Source organism: Clavelina lepadiformis, chromosome 1 (assembly GCF_947623445.1).
Source record: "Clavelina lepadiformis chromosome 1, kaClaLepa1.1, whole genome shotgun sequence".
NCBI lineage: Eukaryota > Metazoa > Chordata > Ascidiacea > Aplousobranchia > Clavelinidae > Clavelina > Clavelina lepadiformis.
This window is the reverse complement of record NC_135240.1, coordinates 13,831,508-13,849,705: the sequence shown is the minus strand read 5'-3', so window position 1 is coordinate 13,849,705 and position 18,198 is coordinate 13,831,508. Positions and strand designations below refer to the sequence as shown.

The following is an 18,198-nucleotide window of genomic DNA, read 5'->3' as shown; positions in this document are numbered from 1 at the left end:
TGATACCTATGCATTGACGTAAGCGTCACGCTAAACTACGCATGTAACATTGTATGTGAGGCATTGATATTAGCATCTTCTGTCGTGGCATTTTATGTCATCATGCGTAATTTCCTAGTCTCGCTGGGTGCCGAACTACAATGGCCTTTTCACAGCATTTTTTCATCAAACCAGCATATTTACAAACCACGCCAGATGTCGTTACATATCTCTATCACGGCCGGATAAGCATAACAATTTTCAAAACAGTTTCTCTACATTATGTCAACGTGTTTAAAGAAGTAAAACTATTGATACTTGTTTGCCAAATATCTGTACGGCGTAAGCAGGATGTATTTCATAAAGCCCGAATAGGGTTATTTGGTGCTATTACTCACAACAACAGTATGATATCTTTAAATTAAACTACTAGCCGGTTGCTTGTTTGCCAAATTATACTTCACATGCGCAAAACATTTTGTAGTTGCCCGGAAGGTTGTAGCTAAGGATGCCATTGTGTAAGCAATAAGGTTAGAAAAGAGCTCGCCTTTGGCAAATCTAGCCCAGTACCAGTAGCATATTCTGTAAGGAAGTAGTTTTACTTAAAGCGAGGGGCAAGTCCAAAAACAAGTTAATCTTATATACAACACGGTCTGCGATTATCAGAGGTGGGTAGTCGTTACTTTGAAAGTACCATCGGTAACGGTAACGGTACTTGGAAAAAATGTACCGACGGTTCCGGTAGTCAGTATTATTTTAAAAAATAGTTCTTTACATTGTCGGTACTCAGTACCGGTACTTTTTGTGTAAATGATACTGCTGAAAATGCAATGTTTGCCGCTATTACAATCTCGGTAAAGGTTATTACAGATCAAAACATATGTGACGTTGCTCGCTTACAATTTTACTTAACATTTCTAGATCAACAGATGCTAAAATTAGTATTAAGGATTAATTAATATGCATTCTTAATAACATAGTTGGTAAAATTTTGAAATAATCACGTCAAAAGTATCGAGTACCGAGACCGACTAAAATTTCTTGAAAAAAGTAATTCAGTACAGAGATTTGGTACTTTTTTGAAAAGTACCGACGGTACCGGTATCGGTACTGAAAAAGTACCGCGGTACAGTAATTCGGTGCTATACTGTAGTATCGCGGTACTACCCATCTATGGCAAGTATACTGTATGCCGCGTTACGCTCACAAACCGCAGAGTTTGCCACTCTCCATTAGTACAGAGTTAAACAAAAACACCAGACGCCGGTTAACAAAGCCTTACCCAGGCCATTTTGGGCAAAGAAAGTCCGGTGGGGTGAGAGTCGGCGTAAGTGATGAAGCTAGCCTGATGAAGTCTAGAAGAGCTTTTCCGCCACTCCACATTCCATTTATGCTCAAGAAGCTGCGTATGGTACTGCAGTGCGAAGCGTAGCAGCTTCAGCCTGAGGCGGACAGTTTTGTTATTAGTTCAGCCAGGGATATACCGCACTGTAATTTTGTTGCGAAGTGACTCAAGACGGTGTCAGTGATACGTGGATGAGTGATCTGTTCAAGGTTACCCCGATAAGATATTGGGGAAAGAACAGAATGGCACAGCCGTATCGTTGATGTTGCCTTTAAGATAACGTTTTACTCCCTTCTTTACAGTAATTGTTTTTAAGGTGGAAGTTTGCCGACACTATTATGGATTTCTGAACTTCAATCTTTATCTCTGAAGTTAACCCTTACCCAGCAAAGTAGCCATGTGTTGGCAAAAGGCAGTAGTGGCTCTAGGGTGAGAGGAGCAAGGGGAGGCTCCCCTATTTTTATAAACGCGCTCTTAAAAACAAGCATTGCATACGAATATTATTGTCAACTAGTCTAAACTTTTTCAGAACTGAAATCATTCACTGGTTCAGGCTAATTAGAAGTTAGCTGTATGAACGGTATTTAAAATAAGTGAAAGTTGTGTAAATCGAATCTGCGTGTGAATTGGTCCCCTTCGGCTTTAAAATTACTTCATATACGTAGCTTGATACTCAAACCCTCACTTCATTTAAGACATTTTGCCAATACGAAGAAAAAGTTTTGTTCTCTGCTGGCAAACCTCTGAGGTATTAGGCGCTCGATAGCAACAAATAAATGAAGGGTATGAGATCTTGGGGGCCATAAAGCAAAATTTAATGAGCCATAGACTGAAAAGAAATGCACAAACAAATATCAGGCACTTTGTTTTTGAAAGAAAAGTAAAATTTTATGCTTTTTAGACCATGTAAATTCAATCAACGGGGAAACATGCCCCCGGACCCCCTTACAATGAATTACTACATCTTCCGTAATTTTGGGGCTCCTTAACTGAAGTCTCGCCATACCTTCTAATTTAAATAGTCTTCTTTTGCAAAATTGAATTCAAAATTTTGTTTGGATATACTATACATCGAAACGTCCTTGAACTTCATGTATAGTTGATAATGATATACCTTTTTGGATTCCGAGAGTGTGTTTTCAATCTCCGAATTACTGGAGCTGCACACGAAAGCACTCCTTTTTGATCGCGCTGTGTTGAGAACTGTCACTGGTCACAGGACCGACGATCTTTTTAAAAATTGGAACCGATACTAATAAGAGCGCGCGCTACTTATCTTCTCTTTGCTCGTTTCTTGAAACAAAAACCGCTGTAAATTTGATATAGTAATGGATAGAAAAAATAAAATGTTTTCTATTAACGAAATGTTGACTTTGAGATAAGTTGATTCAATTCGCAATGGTGCAAAAGCAAACTAAATGCTTGGTTTTTGTCTGGTATAATGCTCTAAAAGTATTATTTTTCCCTACAAAAGTAAATCTTATGAATGCATATCTTAGATAAAGATGAGGAAATTAACAAAATGATGTTAATCTACTTACGTTTCGTTAATATATTCGACGCCGAGTCGCCAATTTCTGCCAGAAGATTATGCATGAAAACATAGCAAACGACAATAAAAAAATTTAACCTGGAGGTTCAACCGTATTGTTCATGTAATGCCCAGAGTCGTAACCAAGTTCTCAAACTCGAGTCGCAAGTCAAGTCATTTACATATTTACGACGTTTTACGCACCATACGCATCTGTAGACAAATAAATTCATTTTAAATTACGCTTTAATGTGTTCAAACAACAGTCTAAGACTCTAAGCTATTCGTTTTACCTTCATGCTGAAACGTTATCAAAATGAATTGACTCGATTTAAGTCGAGTCATTTGAAACATTGACCCGAGTCAAGTCAAGTCTGTTTTGTAATTTCTCAAATCAAGTCAAGTCTTCGGAAAAAGCGACACCACTCCGGTTGGAGATGAGTCATTGATTCAAGACTGACACATTACTACTTAGAAATACCATAAAATACTAATAACAAATGTGTTTGCTAGATTTCTATGATGCCACATTCTTGTTTCATACCATAGTACTCGAAAACATCATTTAGTATACTGTATTATGTTCTTCCTGTTGCGTAACAACCGTAGATAAACTGTGGTTATACTATTTTTTTGGTTGCAGCTTGCAAGTTTTTGCATGACTATCGGATTAGGTAATTTCCCAAAGCTATTTCCCTGAAAGCTTTGATTAAATCTAATTCAATGGTTGGCAAACTGTGGCCCTTCAAGCAAAATATAATGGACCGCATATTATATCCTGTAATGAAGTAAATGTGGGCTGAGTGATAGTTTCAGAGCTTTTCCAATATGAATTCCTTTAAGCTATAATAAAAATTCTTGAAATATGTTGCATAGTTCTTATTTTGCAGTGGTTTGAATCCTACGCACTGGACTAGTTCGATACGAAGTCACATTACGTGGCCAACGTAGTAGGCCTATGCAATGAAAAATGCATAATAGTTTCAATGGTATCTGGAGCGCATTTGAATGTAATTATTTGGTTTGTATTTAATTTTACTTCATTATTTTAAACATCCCTTGACGTTTCAAACAAAAATAGCCTATGTAACACGCCACGGATTACATGCAAACTCTTATGCATGTTACGGTGCATTCTTCGCTGACCGGATATCTAGACGTCATATCGGACAAGCCCAGTGCGTAGGATTCAAAGCAAAACAGAACAGTAACTGGACAACGTATATTTTCAATTTTTTTTTATTGCTTAAAGGGATTCATATACAATTAACCTGAACAAAATCTTTACAATCCAATGTCCAGAACGTTTGTAATTTAAAAAAAACTAAAAGTGGTTTAACAATTTCCATTGTTAAGTCTAAGTGATTGAAAGAACCTTGCCACCCAAAAAAATGGCGGCGGTAACTAGGAAAGATCTATTTGCCTCAGTAAAACAATAAAGATTATGATACCATACCAATCACCTTTCGTTGTTGAACACCTTCCTTTCTTACACATATGGCTTGATTTTTTTGTCTTCACCACATTTTTGACGAAAAATGAAATGATTGATTAACAATAATAATGATCTTACTTTTCAGTAATTAAGTTTCAGTGATCAAAAAATATTGTCACTCAAGAAAAAAGCAGCATTAACTCAGAAAGGGTCTATCTTTGCCAGTGTAAAATATTCATTGTTGCAGTTTTACTCCATAACATTATATTGTATTTTTTCTATTGTTAGGCCGAGGCTTATATTTTGTCAACATATTTCCATTTTTAATGTAATAAGTTACTTTAGAATATTGTGCAAACTTATCACCCAATTTTAATTCAATCATAATTTGTGCTCCCAATCCAACCTTCACATCCAGTAATGGCAACAAACCTTGTAACGGCTATGTAAATTTTTTATGTTTGATTGTATATTTCCACACACAATATTTCATAGTAAATTGCTTTTCCACTTTGTAGTTTCCTGTGCGGTGTATGGGTGCTTTCATAACTTTGGTTTCCTTTAACCTCAGCTTGTATAGAGTATTGGAAAATTAATACTTGAGTACCATGAAATGGTATTTAAGCCAAGTACTTTACGTACAAGCTTGTTGATCGACAGACAGATTAAAACGTATAAAACAGTTAAAGGGTTACCAATACCTTGTTTTCAGCTCAACTTTCGCCTCTTCAAATTTTGTTATTTTAAGAGATGAATTTTGGGCTACTTTTGTTTTCAACTTTGTGGATTCATCTTTTTCACCCCTTTGTGGAAATTTTAGTATTTTATAGTGTAATATGTAGTGTTTGTTAGCGTTTTTTTGAGGATTCAATTTATCCACCTTGTGTTAAAAAAGATTCAGTTCCACAGACTGTATTTATAGCTGTTAGTTCATAGTTGTTAAACCCTACGGACTGCTGTCCTACTCCAGTATGATGTATTGGAATGGAAAGAACTAAAACTGATGGAAATTCATAAATTATGATGGATACATCAAAGAAGAAGGTAAGTGCTATATAATTGAAAGTGGTAAAGCTTGGCATATTTCAGAATTTTAGTTAACATAACTATGATGCAAATATGTTACGTAATTGCATAAGGACTATTGCATTATGAGAGCTCTGGATATTGCTTGCTCTGTGACCGCATCGTAAGTCTACTTAAGTTTTTAGATAAATGTTTATGCCAGTGCAGTTGTATTTACATTGTTATTTGAATCACAGTCTTTCATAACAAACAACATTAATCCTATGTTGTCATTTGTTTTTCTACTCGATCTATATGAACACCATCTAAGTTTAAAGTATAATAATTTCTATACTTTTTTTGTAAATTATGAGATAAAATAAATTGAATTACAGAATGATGCAGCCATGCCTTTTTAGGGTGACAGACTCTTACATACATTTTGTGCATAGGCTAGGCATGCCATACCTGTCAAATTGGTGTTTAAACGAAATAACTTCATGCACCAGTTTACCACGCAAAAAACGTGCCACTTACACTCGATATTTTCTTGCACTACCCCTACTTTATTAGAGAATGGACAGAAATAAGATGTCATGAACAAAAACGTATTGTGAAGCATAAACTTGACATGACACTTACTTGGTTGGTTTTTCTCAATTACCGTAAGATATACATTTCCATTGACATGTTGTGAAATATTCTACAATGAGAAATAATATGACGTATTGTTGTGGACTTACTCCTGTACCGACTACTGCCTTGTCGTGGCAGAGGAGCTTAAGTGCCTTGATAAACTTTCAAACTATACAAGAGGAAACTCTGTTTCCAAATGGATACCCATACCAAGTCAGGTTGAAAATGAGAGGTCAGACTACAAGTGGTCCAAACAAAAACACCATGAATACGCACAAGAATGTCAATCATATCGCATCATTTGTCACATGGGATAACAAGGAACATGTTCGAGTTTCAGGGACTAATTCGAAAAGGTAACAACATTTTTCTCACTAGTCCGTGGCTGGCAGATTGTTTGGATGAATGGATTCCTTTATGAGGTCGAGTGTGCATGTTGAAGCTAAAGTTAAAAGGTCAAAGCCTCTTTTGTATACAGATATCTGTCCCAAATTCAACAACACAATTCACAATATCTCGATATTATTGATAAATTGGGTGCTGCCCCACAGAGGGTAACACCCAATAACTTTACACTTCTATTGGGAAACTTTAATGCACATTTTGGAACTGATGACCATACGCGGAAGAATGTGATTGGAAAGCATCTTAAATAGAATAGACCTTAACTAGAATAGAAGGTGTCTCTTACAGCTATGTTGCAATACATTCTCAGCATTATGAACCTTTTTCTAACACAGAGATGTGCACAAATATACCCAGTACAGGGATAGTGCACAACAGTAGTTTGATAGGTTTTTGTAACGAGTCAGCCAAATTTTTTTCTTCTATTTTTGGTGTTTAAGTTGTAATGGAGTTGAACTGGACCAGTGGTTGTCAACGTTTTACACCAGCGGACCGGTAAAAATCACCAAAAATTTTTATGGACTGGTAACATAAAATCGTACTGTAATAAATGCAACAGATTATTACGGTCATTTTGTTAACGCAAGCTGTTATATACTTAACAAAATGAATATCTTTGAAATTACAAACAAAATGCCAATCAATGTACATACAAAACTCAAGTCACTGAATAAAATTATTGAGAAATCTGGTACTGTTTCATTACTTTATTATTACATTGTTATACTATTGGTATGTCACAAAGACGTTTTTCAACACAATGGATAAACATACTACGCGCTGTATGCAGAGTAGCTGTTAAAGGCTGGGCAGACAAAAATAATTAAAAAGATTCTTTTTAGCAGAGGAAATGTGTCATCTAGCGGTTGGCGGGCCATCTACTGATGACACGATTAGAGAAAGTGTAAACCATTTTCAGTAGATAATGCTACCTAAGTGTACATGTTACAGCTAGTTTTTATTTTTGCTGAGTGGACATTACAATGCTTATTTTGTTGATGCTTAGTATTTATTTTGCGGACCGGTAACAAAAGCTCTGCAGACTGGTGCCGGTTCGAGGGCCAGCTGTTCATCTGCTGCGGGGTGGCCTTCTAACCAAAGAGGAAGATATCCTCGGATGATTGACAGAATACTTTAAAGATTTATTGAATTCTGCCGCAGGACACGCAGTGTTGCTTGTTCATCCATGTCAGAGCACAACAGATCAAATTTTCACACTTGAGCAAGCTTTCCAAAAGTCTTGGAGATATACTCAAAAGATGTCTACACCTGCTTCGTTGACCTCGAAAAAAGCATATGATTGACTTCCTTGAGATAAGTACTGCAAGAATATAGTATTGATGATAACTTAGTGGTAGCCATTAAATCACTGTACAATTGCCCTAAAGCTTGTGTCCATTTGATAGTGTAAAGTCAAAACCTTTTACTGTGGATGTTGTACTCTACCAGGCTTGGTGAATAGTGTGTCATACTTGAAAGCAGTAGGATAGTCATTTGCTTGCAGATGATTTCGTTCTTCTGACTTCTTTTGAACCTGATCTTCAACATGCTATCGATCATTTTGCAACTGTTTGTAATAACTCTGGGTATGAAAGTAAGCAAAAAAAACTGAGGTACTCTGCCTCTCAAGAAATGCTCACTGCAAATGTGTGGAGAAACATTGAAACATTGAAGCAGTAGAGAAGTTAAAATATGTGGGAGTGCAATTCATGGGTGATTGAAGACAGAACATTGCATTGGACACTACCTAACAGTTTGCTCACAGATGTAGGCTTTAGAAATGTTTTTTTTTTAGAAGGGTTCGTGGTGCAGCGTTACTAGATCAATTGCATAGCACAGAAATCCACCAATCTGTAAATGTTGAGGCCTGATTTCTTCGAATTGAGAAGTTCCAACTACTATTATTTGGTTATGTCACCGGAATACCTCAGAAAAGACTTGTAAATAAAGTCATGCTTGTCACACCAACTGATAAAATACCAGCTGGTTGACCGAGAACCAGGTGATACAATTACATCAACCTACTGGCATGGTCATGACTAGGTATTCCTTTAGCTAAACTGGCAAACCTACACGATAAAAGATTGCATACTATTTAGGGAGCTCCTAGAGCTGCTGCCCCCACAACCCTCCTAAGAGGAAAAAGTAGATTTTGAAAAGAGAGGGAGTTGTGGACTTAAAAAAATTTAATGGATAGAAAATTTTGGTAGCTTTTTTGTGCTGCAATAATGACTTAATGATATAGAGCAGTGGTTCTCAACCTTCTGATCTTGGCGGACCCCTTTTGGTGCTGTCAAAGCAGTTGGCGGACCCCTGAAGTTTAAGCAAACTAAGGGTTCTGAGACTGCACTTAAAAGTTGCTTTGCTTAGTTTTACTTAATAGTCTTGGTGCACAACTGCGCTATTCATTCACAATAACATCAAACTATGCGGATATTTTTATTTATTTCAAAGCGTTATCTATACGTTGCTCACAACAAGCTGCTAGTTACAAGCTAAAACTGAGAAAGCGATTATGTGCAATCTCCAGCAACTTAAAATCACTGTATCCAGCTGTCTTCTCGTATAATCCGCAATCTAGTGCATCACAATAGGCCTTCCCTGCGGGTGATAAATCTCAATAAGCTTTCGTATTGTCCCATCACAATAGGCAATTAAGCAAATGTTCCAGCCTATTTCAAAAAGCAATGATAAACAGCAAAAAAAATTTTAAAAACTCGTACTTTATGTTGCAAATTTTGAAGTTCTCGAGGACCCCCTGAAAACGTTTCGCGGACCACCGGTTGAGAACCACTGATATAGAGTAATTCGCGGAACATGATTTAGGTTCTTTACAAAAGAGATAGAAACGGGTGATTGACTATAGTGATGCCTTGTAATATCATTATATTCTATGAAATGTAAAGATGCATGAATGGGTCACATCTTTGCATTATATTTTTTTTCTTGTATTAGAAATCTCTTTTATGTTTGCAAAAATTTTACAGTATTTAAACCCTTAAGGGTATATTGTTTAACCTACTCCCAAAACACATCATGTATGACAAACCATTGGTCATCAACATCTGGTCATAAATACTAACTCTCTTGCCAAAATAACAGTATGCAAGAGCTGGGAGGACGTATCATATAAGCATCAACACACAGTCTGAGTAAGTTATATCTGCATTTAAGAACTAGGCGTCTCTTTTACATGTAAATGTTGTGCAAAGTTCAAAATGTTAAGGAAGTCAGCGCCTATGTCGCCAAGTAATAAATGTTGATCGTATAATTGCAAAGTGGACATTTCACAACAGTGAAAAAGCCAACATTGGACAGTTGTTTTTATCTATGTATATATATATATATTGGAAAAATATTTTTTTAGGTCAAATAACCTAACAATAATTTGCAGGTTTTCAGATTGAATATTTGATTTTGGCAGTAGTTTCCAATTTTACAATGGTAGTTTACCGTCAACTAATTTATAAATCAAAAATGAAATTTGTTTTTATTCAAATACGAATTTTATACAGGCCTCAAAACTGACCGCAGGGCGTTACAAACTTATCCGTCCTTGTCATCCAAACAGGGGAGGTGACATAGATGATTTACCTAAAGCTCAATCTGAAAAACCAGAAACTACAATATCAGCACAAGGCCAAGTAATACAAGAGTCTGGCTCGGTAATGAACTCCAAATAATTTAATGTAGGTTTGAATAAACTCTTTTAGATGTGAAATACCGTCACTCTGAAAATATTTTCCTATCGTGTTTGTTATTTAGGGCCAAAGAATTGGTCTACAACCGCCAAGCAATGAAGCTGTGAAGCAGGAAATTGATACTGTGACTCAATATTTGAAAAACTTAGGACTTGTTGAAACACTGGAGAAATTTACAAGTGAACTTTTGCAGAACAATGACTTACCATACAATCCTTACCCAAGTTACATCAAAAGGTTTCGTCGTTTGGCGGAAAGGTATCATAATTATTTACCTTTACTTCCTGATTAATTGTTGTTCATACTTTGTATGTTGTATGGTAGTGGTAGTTTAATGCAAACTATTATTATGATTATTGGTATAAACTTTTATATTTTTCATACAAACATGTTTTTTTATGTTTTAGTTCTCTGTTAATTTTAGATTTCATGTGATGAAAACTCCATTGAGTGTAATTAAGCGGCGGTTGGATGCTCCAGTGTATAATGTTGGTCAGGGTATATTGTATGGCATAAAGAAACCTAATACCAATATTTGGGGACTTCAGCATATTGTAGCACTTGTGAATGCCAAGACAGTTGAGTCTTATAGACACATGATTGAGTCATCAACAGTTATAAGTGAAAATATTTCACAAAAACTAAACCAGCAGGTATTTTCAAATGGACCAAGTTTTGTTGTCCTTTAAGTTATAACAACTATTAATTAGTATTTTATTATATGTATGGGTTACACTAAGGTTAGTTGGTATTTTTATTTGATGTCGTCGGGCGAGTCAGTACAAAAAGTATATTAGGCTTGTAGATTGGAAATCGTTGGCTTAAACAAACACTTTTATTTCTCATTTGTATATAATTGTCTCACTATAAATTGTTCATACCTTTTAGTACTGTAAAAGCCATGTGTTGCAGATATCAATATTTACAACTCTGTGTGGTCCATGCATCTTCAGTCACTCTTTTTACGAAGATTGGTCTGAAATAGCTGTTAAGTTGACTGTGTTGGTGACTGCAGCTAAAGATATGAATTCTGCTGCAAGAACATTTGCACATATCTTGGTGGAAGATATAAAGTTAATAGAATCTCACAAAATGCACCATTTTACCGGTTGGTGTCTTTTTAAGTTTATGTATATATATATACTTTATCACCCTTGTTGTTATGTACATCTTTGTCCTGGTTTTGTTTTGAAGATATGTATTTGAAATGTTTTCCATGTTGTGAGTTGGTAGTATATCAGTATAAATTTCTGCACTCTTTTAGTGTGTTTATTAAGCTAATTACTTTTTCTCTATTATGTGCAAATAGAGTAGTAATAATAACCACTTATATCCTGCCTACACTTTTTTCATTTTAGAATTAATTGTGCCAGTTGAGGAGAAGAACGGCTGGAACAGCATTACTTTCTCAAACTCAGAAATAAAAGATTCTCTTTCAACCGACTTGCTTCAAGGAAGTGACTTTTTTAAATTTATAATTCTTGCTGCTGTGGCAAGAAGGCGCATTTCAGTGAATTGTGTGTTAAACCAGTCAGACACAAACACTAAACCCAACTATATTCCTGTTGTGAAAATGTACCATATGATGTTTTTGCAAACAAATGCACCACAAAACACAGTGGAGCGTGGCAAGTAAGTGAATGTGTGAAAATAATTGATTATTTCTTTCCTTTTTTAAATCATGTTCAGCAATTTTGAGTTGAACTTGAAGTACCTAACCAATAACAGCTTTGTAATGGCAGAGCAGATTAACTGGTAGCCGATTTCCATAAAATGATGGCATAACTGATTTAGGAACTCTTGGTTAGATCTCTTGAAAAGACAACCAAAAGTTTACCCCAGCTGGTGATGTCCACCCTTCCTTATCAAGCACTGTATGAGGGTTTGTTTCTTGACCGTTCTCAAGCCGACTTGTACATTACCACATTTCAGAAGCATTTTAAGTTAAAAAGTGAAGGGAGTTCCAAAACTACCACCAAACTTGATCCCTTGCATCGGGACATTTTGGGCAGTGTTGTACAAGTATGTATTTCATATATACGAGCTCGTAATTTACAAATACTCTGCATGATATTGATATGCACAATGCAATTCAGTTTTGACCTAAATCACATTAATTAACAGAATATATACAGTCAGACGTCGTTAATCCAGACCACCTTTTTTGTCGAAAAATGTTGGTTTAGCAGGTATAACCGAAATAACAATAATAATAATAATCGAAAGAATTGTATTGAAGATCCAATTGCGTCTAAAATGAATGATTCTAGTTAAGGAATTTAGAAAATTGGTAAATGTCAGTTCCCAAAACAAATATTGAAGTGAGATACATATGAAAACTTGACCTTCAAGTAGGTAGCGCTTGTCATAATCCGGGTTAGTGGGTGTTTTTCTATTGATTTGGCATATTCATTTCTAAATACATTTGTCGGAGTCAGACAGCAAGGTTTCTTGTTTAAAAGGGCGAAATACATGGGAAGAAATATGTTCCTAGCAGTTTCATGTTGGATAGCGAGGGATTTCATTTTTTGGGGTTCAAATAAATGACATCTGGCTGTATTTAGGCTTGGCAGCTGAAAGTGGCAAGCAGCGTTTTAGAGAATGAAGTTTTTGCTACTCTTCACTACATGTTATTGATACACTTAACACAAACTAGAACAAAATCATTTGCCAAACACTTGGAGGAGGATTTTGCTATTCAGGTGTGTTATTAATAATATGTTCAGCAACCATACCATATTTGACTGACATTTTTATGCTTTTTTAACAGCAGAGCCAAACAAAAAAGCATACTATCATAAATCGGCCAAATATTATTTTAAAATCATTTTTCATGCTTATAAAATAAAATTGATATTAAATTATATCATTAAAAATATAATTTATTGTGGGTGTAGAAGTCCGACCAAATGGATTTTTTCTTGATTACAGATTTCACGGTGTTTCAGTGGATCTTTATTTCGTATACATAAAGCACTTTCTATTGCACCAAGTATTCTGAGTCTAGTAACTTCCTTTGCTGCATCTGACATCTTAAAACATCTCATTGCAAAATTTCACAAAGAGCTTGTAGATGTTGTTGACAGGGATATGTGAGTTATATAAGTAAAATACATAAACTTAGTGTAATGTTTAAATTCCATCATAGCTTATTATCAGTATGGTTCGTGTAACAGGTTTACGTGTCCTTTCATACAATAAAACAGTGGTAATGATACGGTTTTGTGATATTTGTGGTGATATATGTGTGTTATTTGTGTAAACAGGAGCACTAGGTCAACAGAAATGAAACTCCTGAAAGAACTGGTAGTTTCCATGACCGAAAACTATGGAAATGCCAGTTTGAATCCTAACATGTTGCATCAACTCCAGCATTTTATATTGTATGTGTCTTTAGGCTTGGCTGAAGATACAGTGGAACTTTTACCGGCAGTTCTGGTAAGGCCTTGCTGATATTACTAACATGAAAACTAAGGTACTACTTGAAGTATTATGATATGTAACTGTTAGATTTAATCTATTTGCACACTGGTGAGCAATACAAGTGATTAAAATAAGACGGTAGTTCTATGCATAAGAGAAAAAATGTACTATAGAGTCAACATTGCTCATTTCTGGCATGTGGAATTTGTAGAATAATACAAATATAGATGTTTAGAATTACAGAAATTTTATTAAAAATCACATTCTGCACTTATAGCAGCTTTTTCACTTTTCAGCCTTACACAAGCATAAAGAACTTTTTGTTAGTATCAAAATGTATAAAACCTTCCTACCTTGGAAAGTTGATTGCTTTGGTTTTTGGTAATCTGCATTAATATACTTGTGCAGGCTATGAAATCCCAGATTAACTTACTTTATCCCAACCAAGTGCCAACTAAGTATGCTTTCGAAAAGCTTAAAAATCAGCATGGCATACAAAACACTTCTTGGATTGAGTCTGATAAACTAAGTGAGTTGGCTAATATTTTACAAAGGTTACTACAACTGTTTTATACATAACTGTGCAGCTTAGATGCAAACCCTTTACTCTGTTGGGCATTGAGCATGTGAAGATTATATTCATAAAAAAATATAATAATGAGATAACAAAAGTATTTGAATAATTTGTAGAACTAAACAAAGAGATCTGCGATGCCAACAGCCAGGCTCCCAAGAATATTGCAAGGCATTACTCTTTGTTCCAGTATTGTGCTGACATTCGCATTGATGAAACATGGAAAGAATTTCTTGAGCGTTTGTTACTTTATGAAGATCACTTACCTCCTAATCCGTATCCCATCCTAATATCTTTACTGAGAAGATCAAGTATGAGGTAAAATCTTTCATACTAAAAGAATGTTTCTTTGTAGTATCATATTTTATTTCAAATAGTGTCTAGATTTTTATGTGAGATATTCTTCAGGAATTTTTTTGGTAATTGTTTTATTTATTTCTATGCAAAGTGTGCAAACATTATTTGAAAGCACCCGTGCAGTCGTGAGCCGTTTGCAACAACATAAAATTGTTGCTGTTGATGATGTAGCCAATATATATAACGTCACAGGCACATCAGCATATGGACAAAGTGAGTTTTACTAGTTTGTTATATGTATTTTGTTCTAAAACCAGCTGGTGTTAATGGGAAATTTTTGTGTGCAGGGCCTTCCCTGCAGTTCGTTCATCCTTTGGGATTTCGTCAAGTATCAGATGTTGTAACAAAACTAGCATCCTCTTCCCCAGGTGACACTGTAGCTGGTTTACCAGTGTTGCTTGGGAACTTTTTGGTATGTTGAGGCTGTAGAATGTATTTTTTACACGTTTCTACTTGCATTTATGAAGTTCTGAATAATTGTAATCTGAAAACTGGCAGAATCAGTATAAAAAGCACTGAACTTTTTTATTTTGAGGCAAAAATTCAAGTTTGTTTTGTTTTTTGTGAATGAAATATTTCCTTTGGTAATGCAAAATAATTGGCACCATAAAAATATCTCAGTAATGTTTCTGCATTGGTTTGACCTTAAATGTATTAAATTACTCTGTCATTTGAGCGCTTTTTTATTCGTTAACATAACGTTTCTCTCGTGGCAGGTTGTCTTTTGTACTGGTATAACACTGACCAGTTGTTGGTACGGTAACATCAGCCCTTATTTGGGTACATTGGAAATGGATGAACACTGCTACATTCAAGGTCCAAAAAATCAAATCAATCAAGCATCGGCAACACTTGCGCGAAAAGGTTGTATTTTGTTGAAAAAGCAAAACATAAACATTTAAAGTATATGATACGATTATTCTATTTTTTAATTGTAATTATTTTTTCTTCTTAATTTATTTTAAGTAAGAAACATAATTGCTAAAATTATAAATTGTTTTATAAAATGTTTTGTAATCTTCAACACATATTATTATGATAACATAAAATTGTTAGACTTCCAAGCAACATATATCTACCATTCTATCGTACAATGTTTAACTAAGAGTGTTGTATGTTTGCATGTAGTATTTTCTGATCTACAAACATATCGCAAAAATGGTGTTGTTACATACCAAGCTCGTTTTGGGGAAATTGTTATGGATATTAAAAACCTCACAACGTCATCCACCAGGTGCTTTGCTTTGATGTTAATTTTTCAAATTTGCCTATATGTAAAATATTGAGAACATTCTACTGTAAAAGTCGTTCTTGTGTATGCAAAATAACACTGTTAGCTAAGTTAAAAAGAAAATTTGGGTTAAAAGAAAATTTTTGCAAATGACAGTGTAGGTACATTCCTTGGCACACTTTATGATATTTCCAAGATTATTATCAATAATTTTAATTTCATGGGATTTTTATTACTTCCAGATTTGAAAGCGAATTTATGGCAGCGGTGAATGGAAACAAAGTAATTCAACTTATTGTATATTTCCCTCTTGCATGGAGATATATTTTGGTGAAGAAACGTTTTCTAGTTTACTACAAAGACGAGTTGAGCGGACGGTAATAATGAAGTCTCCATTTGAACACGAATTTGATTATAACCTTAGTTGTAATTTTACATATATGCTGTTATGAACTTGAAAGAATGTTGAAGTAAACTAATCTGTTCCTGATTTAGTACTTCGCCCATGTTTAAAATCTCCACAACAACTGACCGAAGAAATTGTACGATTTTTCTGGATCCTAACGATGCGTCGTATTGCTTGCGCGCTTTCAAGTCGCCGACGATGTCGGATGATAAATCTATCAAGAATTTGTGGCATATGCGAGAGTGGCCACAGGTGCTTCAAAAACTCATTGCGCGTTCCCAAGTGTTTATGGCTAATGATCTTGGTTCGTCAATCAGTTCTACATTGACTGAGAAGGAAGCTCATGCAATTCTTGCCTTTAGTTGGAGATATTACAACAGTACACCAGGACAGGTAAATGAATAAACCATGCCTACATTTAATGGCTTTAAACCTTCGCGTTAGATTACCTTTCTAGATGTGTCGGGGGTCACATATAATGGAACGCTTAACACTAACAACTTGACTGTAATGTGTTGAATGGTTAAATTTTGCTTTTACATTTTGTTTTAGGTCGATTATGTCATGTCATTGGTGGATGGTCTCAAAGCAGTCGTATATTTCATTGCTTCTTCCAACAACGGCAGTGCTGAGCAGTTAGCACCTTTCAATTCCAAACTCTTTGAGGAAATGTTTTTTGACTGCAGGTGATTTATTTATCAATTAATATGGACAGTTGATATTCTCTTTGCATAGCAAAAACAAAAAAAAGATAATCTATCTTATTTATGGTATGATACAAGCGATATACATCTGCAAGAAAGAAAAGTAAATAACTCCGCTAATTTAATTGCTCGCAAAGGCGCAGTTTTTAGAAAATGTTTACGATTTAGATGTTTTACTCCTTCTGAAGAGTCTCCATAATACCCTAGTTACATTCTACTAAATTAAAAATTGATTAACTAACGTTGCACAGAAATAAGTTAAATGAAGTTGTTGAGCGTGCATCCTCATTGAATCCAGCCTCCATGAGTTCACTTCTCTTGAAATTGATGGATAATGTCGCATACAAAGACAGCTCAAGTGGCCTTCGTGTCAACAATATCAAAAGGGTGAGTTACGTAGCCTATGTTTAAAATCTTATAGAGTTTACCATGCATAGCAATTGAAAGTACCCGTAGACAATTTAATTAGATTATACTATTTTCAATAACTATTTTTCAGTCTATGGAAGCACTTCGAGATGTTAAAGGATATCTATGGGCAATCCGAAACTGCACTGCGGACGATTTGCTGGAAGTTTCTCCGCTGGTTAAAGATTGCATACTAAAGTTGTAAAGGACTTTTATTTTCCAATGAAGTAACGTTTTCTTAAAAAAAACTTTTGCTCAGGTAACTTTAAGACTTCAAACTTTTTGTACATTCTTGTAGACGTTTCGCATAATTGTAGCCATTATGTATTTTAAACTGTGTTTTTTTGTTGTTTGCACTGTTTGAGGTGAGGTAGTAAATCAATGTATTTGGTCTACTTCTATTTTCCGCTGTTTTTTGATATACAACATTTGCCATTTTTCAGTTATGCAAGTGAAGTTTATTAAAAGTTGGTTAAAATTCTAAATTTTCGTTCTTGGCTAATGACTGGAACAATCAAAACCACGAAACGGGAACGAATCCATTCCACCACAATCTCTTATCACAGTATCTTGTGGTTGACATCAAGCCAAGTTTTTTTTGCGTTAGTGTTTAATATTATTTGTCTAAATTCATTTTCAAGACGGCAAAGGTACAGTCTAGTTCCTCCAATAAACAAAAGATTTTAAGCCAACATCAGTATTTAGTTACAAATCATAAGTCTGCTGCCTTGTTAGCTACCTCCAGGAGCAAATCTATTTCGTGTCATTATTTCAACATCTCCGTCTCTTTGATTTACCGCTTTTGCTGTGTAATGTAACTGATTGTCGGCTTGGTAACGGAGTGTTTAGAGATCTGGGTTCGCAGTGATTTGGCCTGTGACACAGATTGCTGGGTCGTCGTTTAAATCAGAGATCTTCGGCTATTCAGACATCGAGCAGCCACTGAGTTGTGCTGGCGGTCAGAACGCAGACCACGTTGCCTACTAAGCAAGAAGTTCGGCAGATAGACCAGTAACTAATTAGTGAGATGTGACTCGGTCTGCAGTTTTCTCTGTTCT

General features: G+C 35.2%; 1 protein-coding gene across 2 annotated transcripts; it reads left to right on the top strand.

Annotated features, from left to right (window-relative positions):
• Nucleotides 1–5,168: 5,168 nt before the first annotated feature.
• LOC143463185 (uncharacterized) lies at nt 5,169–17,832 on the top strand. Of its 2 annotated transcripts, XM_076961594.1 has the most exons (21): nt 5,169–5,334; nt 9,852–10,001; nt 10,102–10,295; nt 10,462–10,690; nt 10,950–11,145; nt 11,396–11,669; nt 11,846–12,059; nt 12,602–12,739; nt 12,969–13,129; nt 13,304–13,475; nt 13,869–13,989; nt 14,151–14,352; nt 14,483–14,604; nt 14,679–14,803; nt 15,108–15,255; nt 15,520–15,625; nt 15,865–15,999; nt 16,118–16,421; nt 16,581–16,714; nt 16,984–17,119; nt 17,232–17,832. In XM_076961594.1, the coding sequence occupies exons 1-21, from the start codon at nt 5,311–5,313 to the stop codon at nt 17,343–17,345; spliced, it is 3,399 nt and encodes a 1,132-aa protein (XP_076817709.1). In that variant the 5' UTR covers nt 5,169–5,310; the 3' UTR covers nt 17,346–17,832. The 2 variants fall into 2 exon arrangements, with proteins under 2 accessions (XP_076817709.1, XP_076817717.1); XM_076961602.1 differs by lacking the exon at nt 5,169–5,334 and having other exon boundaries at nt 9,887–10,025.
• The last annotated feature ends 366 nt before the right edge of the window (nt 17,833–18,198 follow it).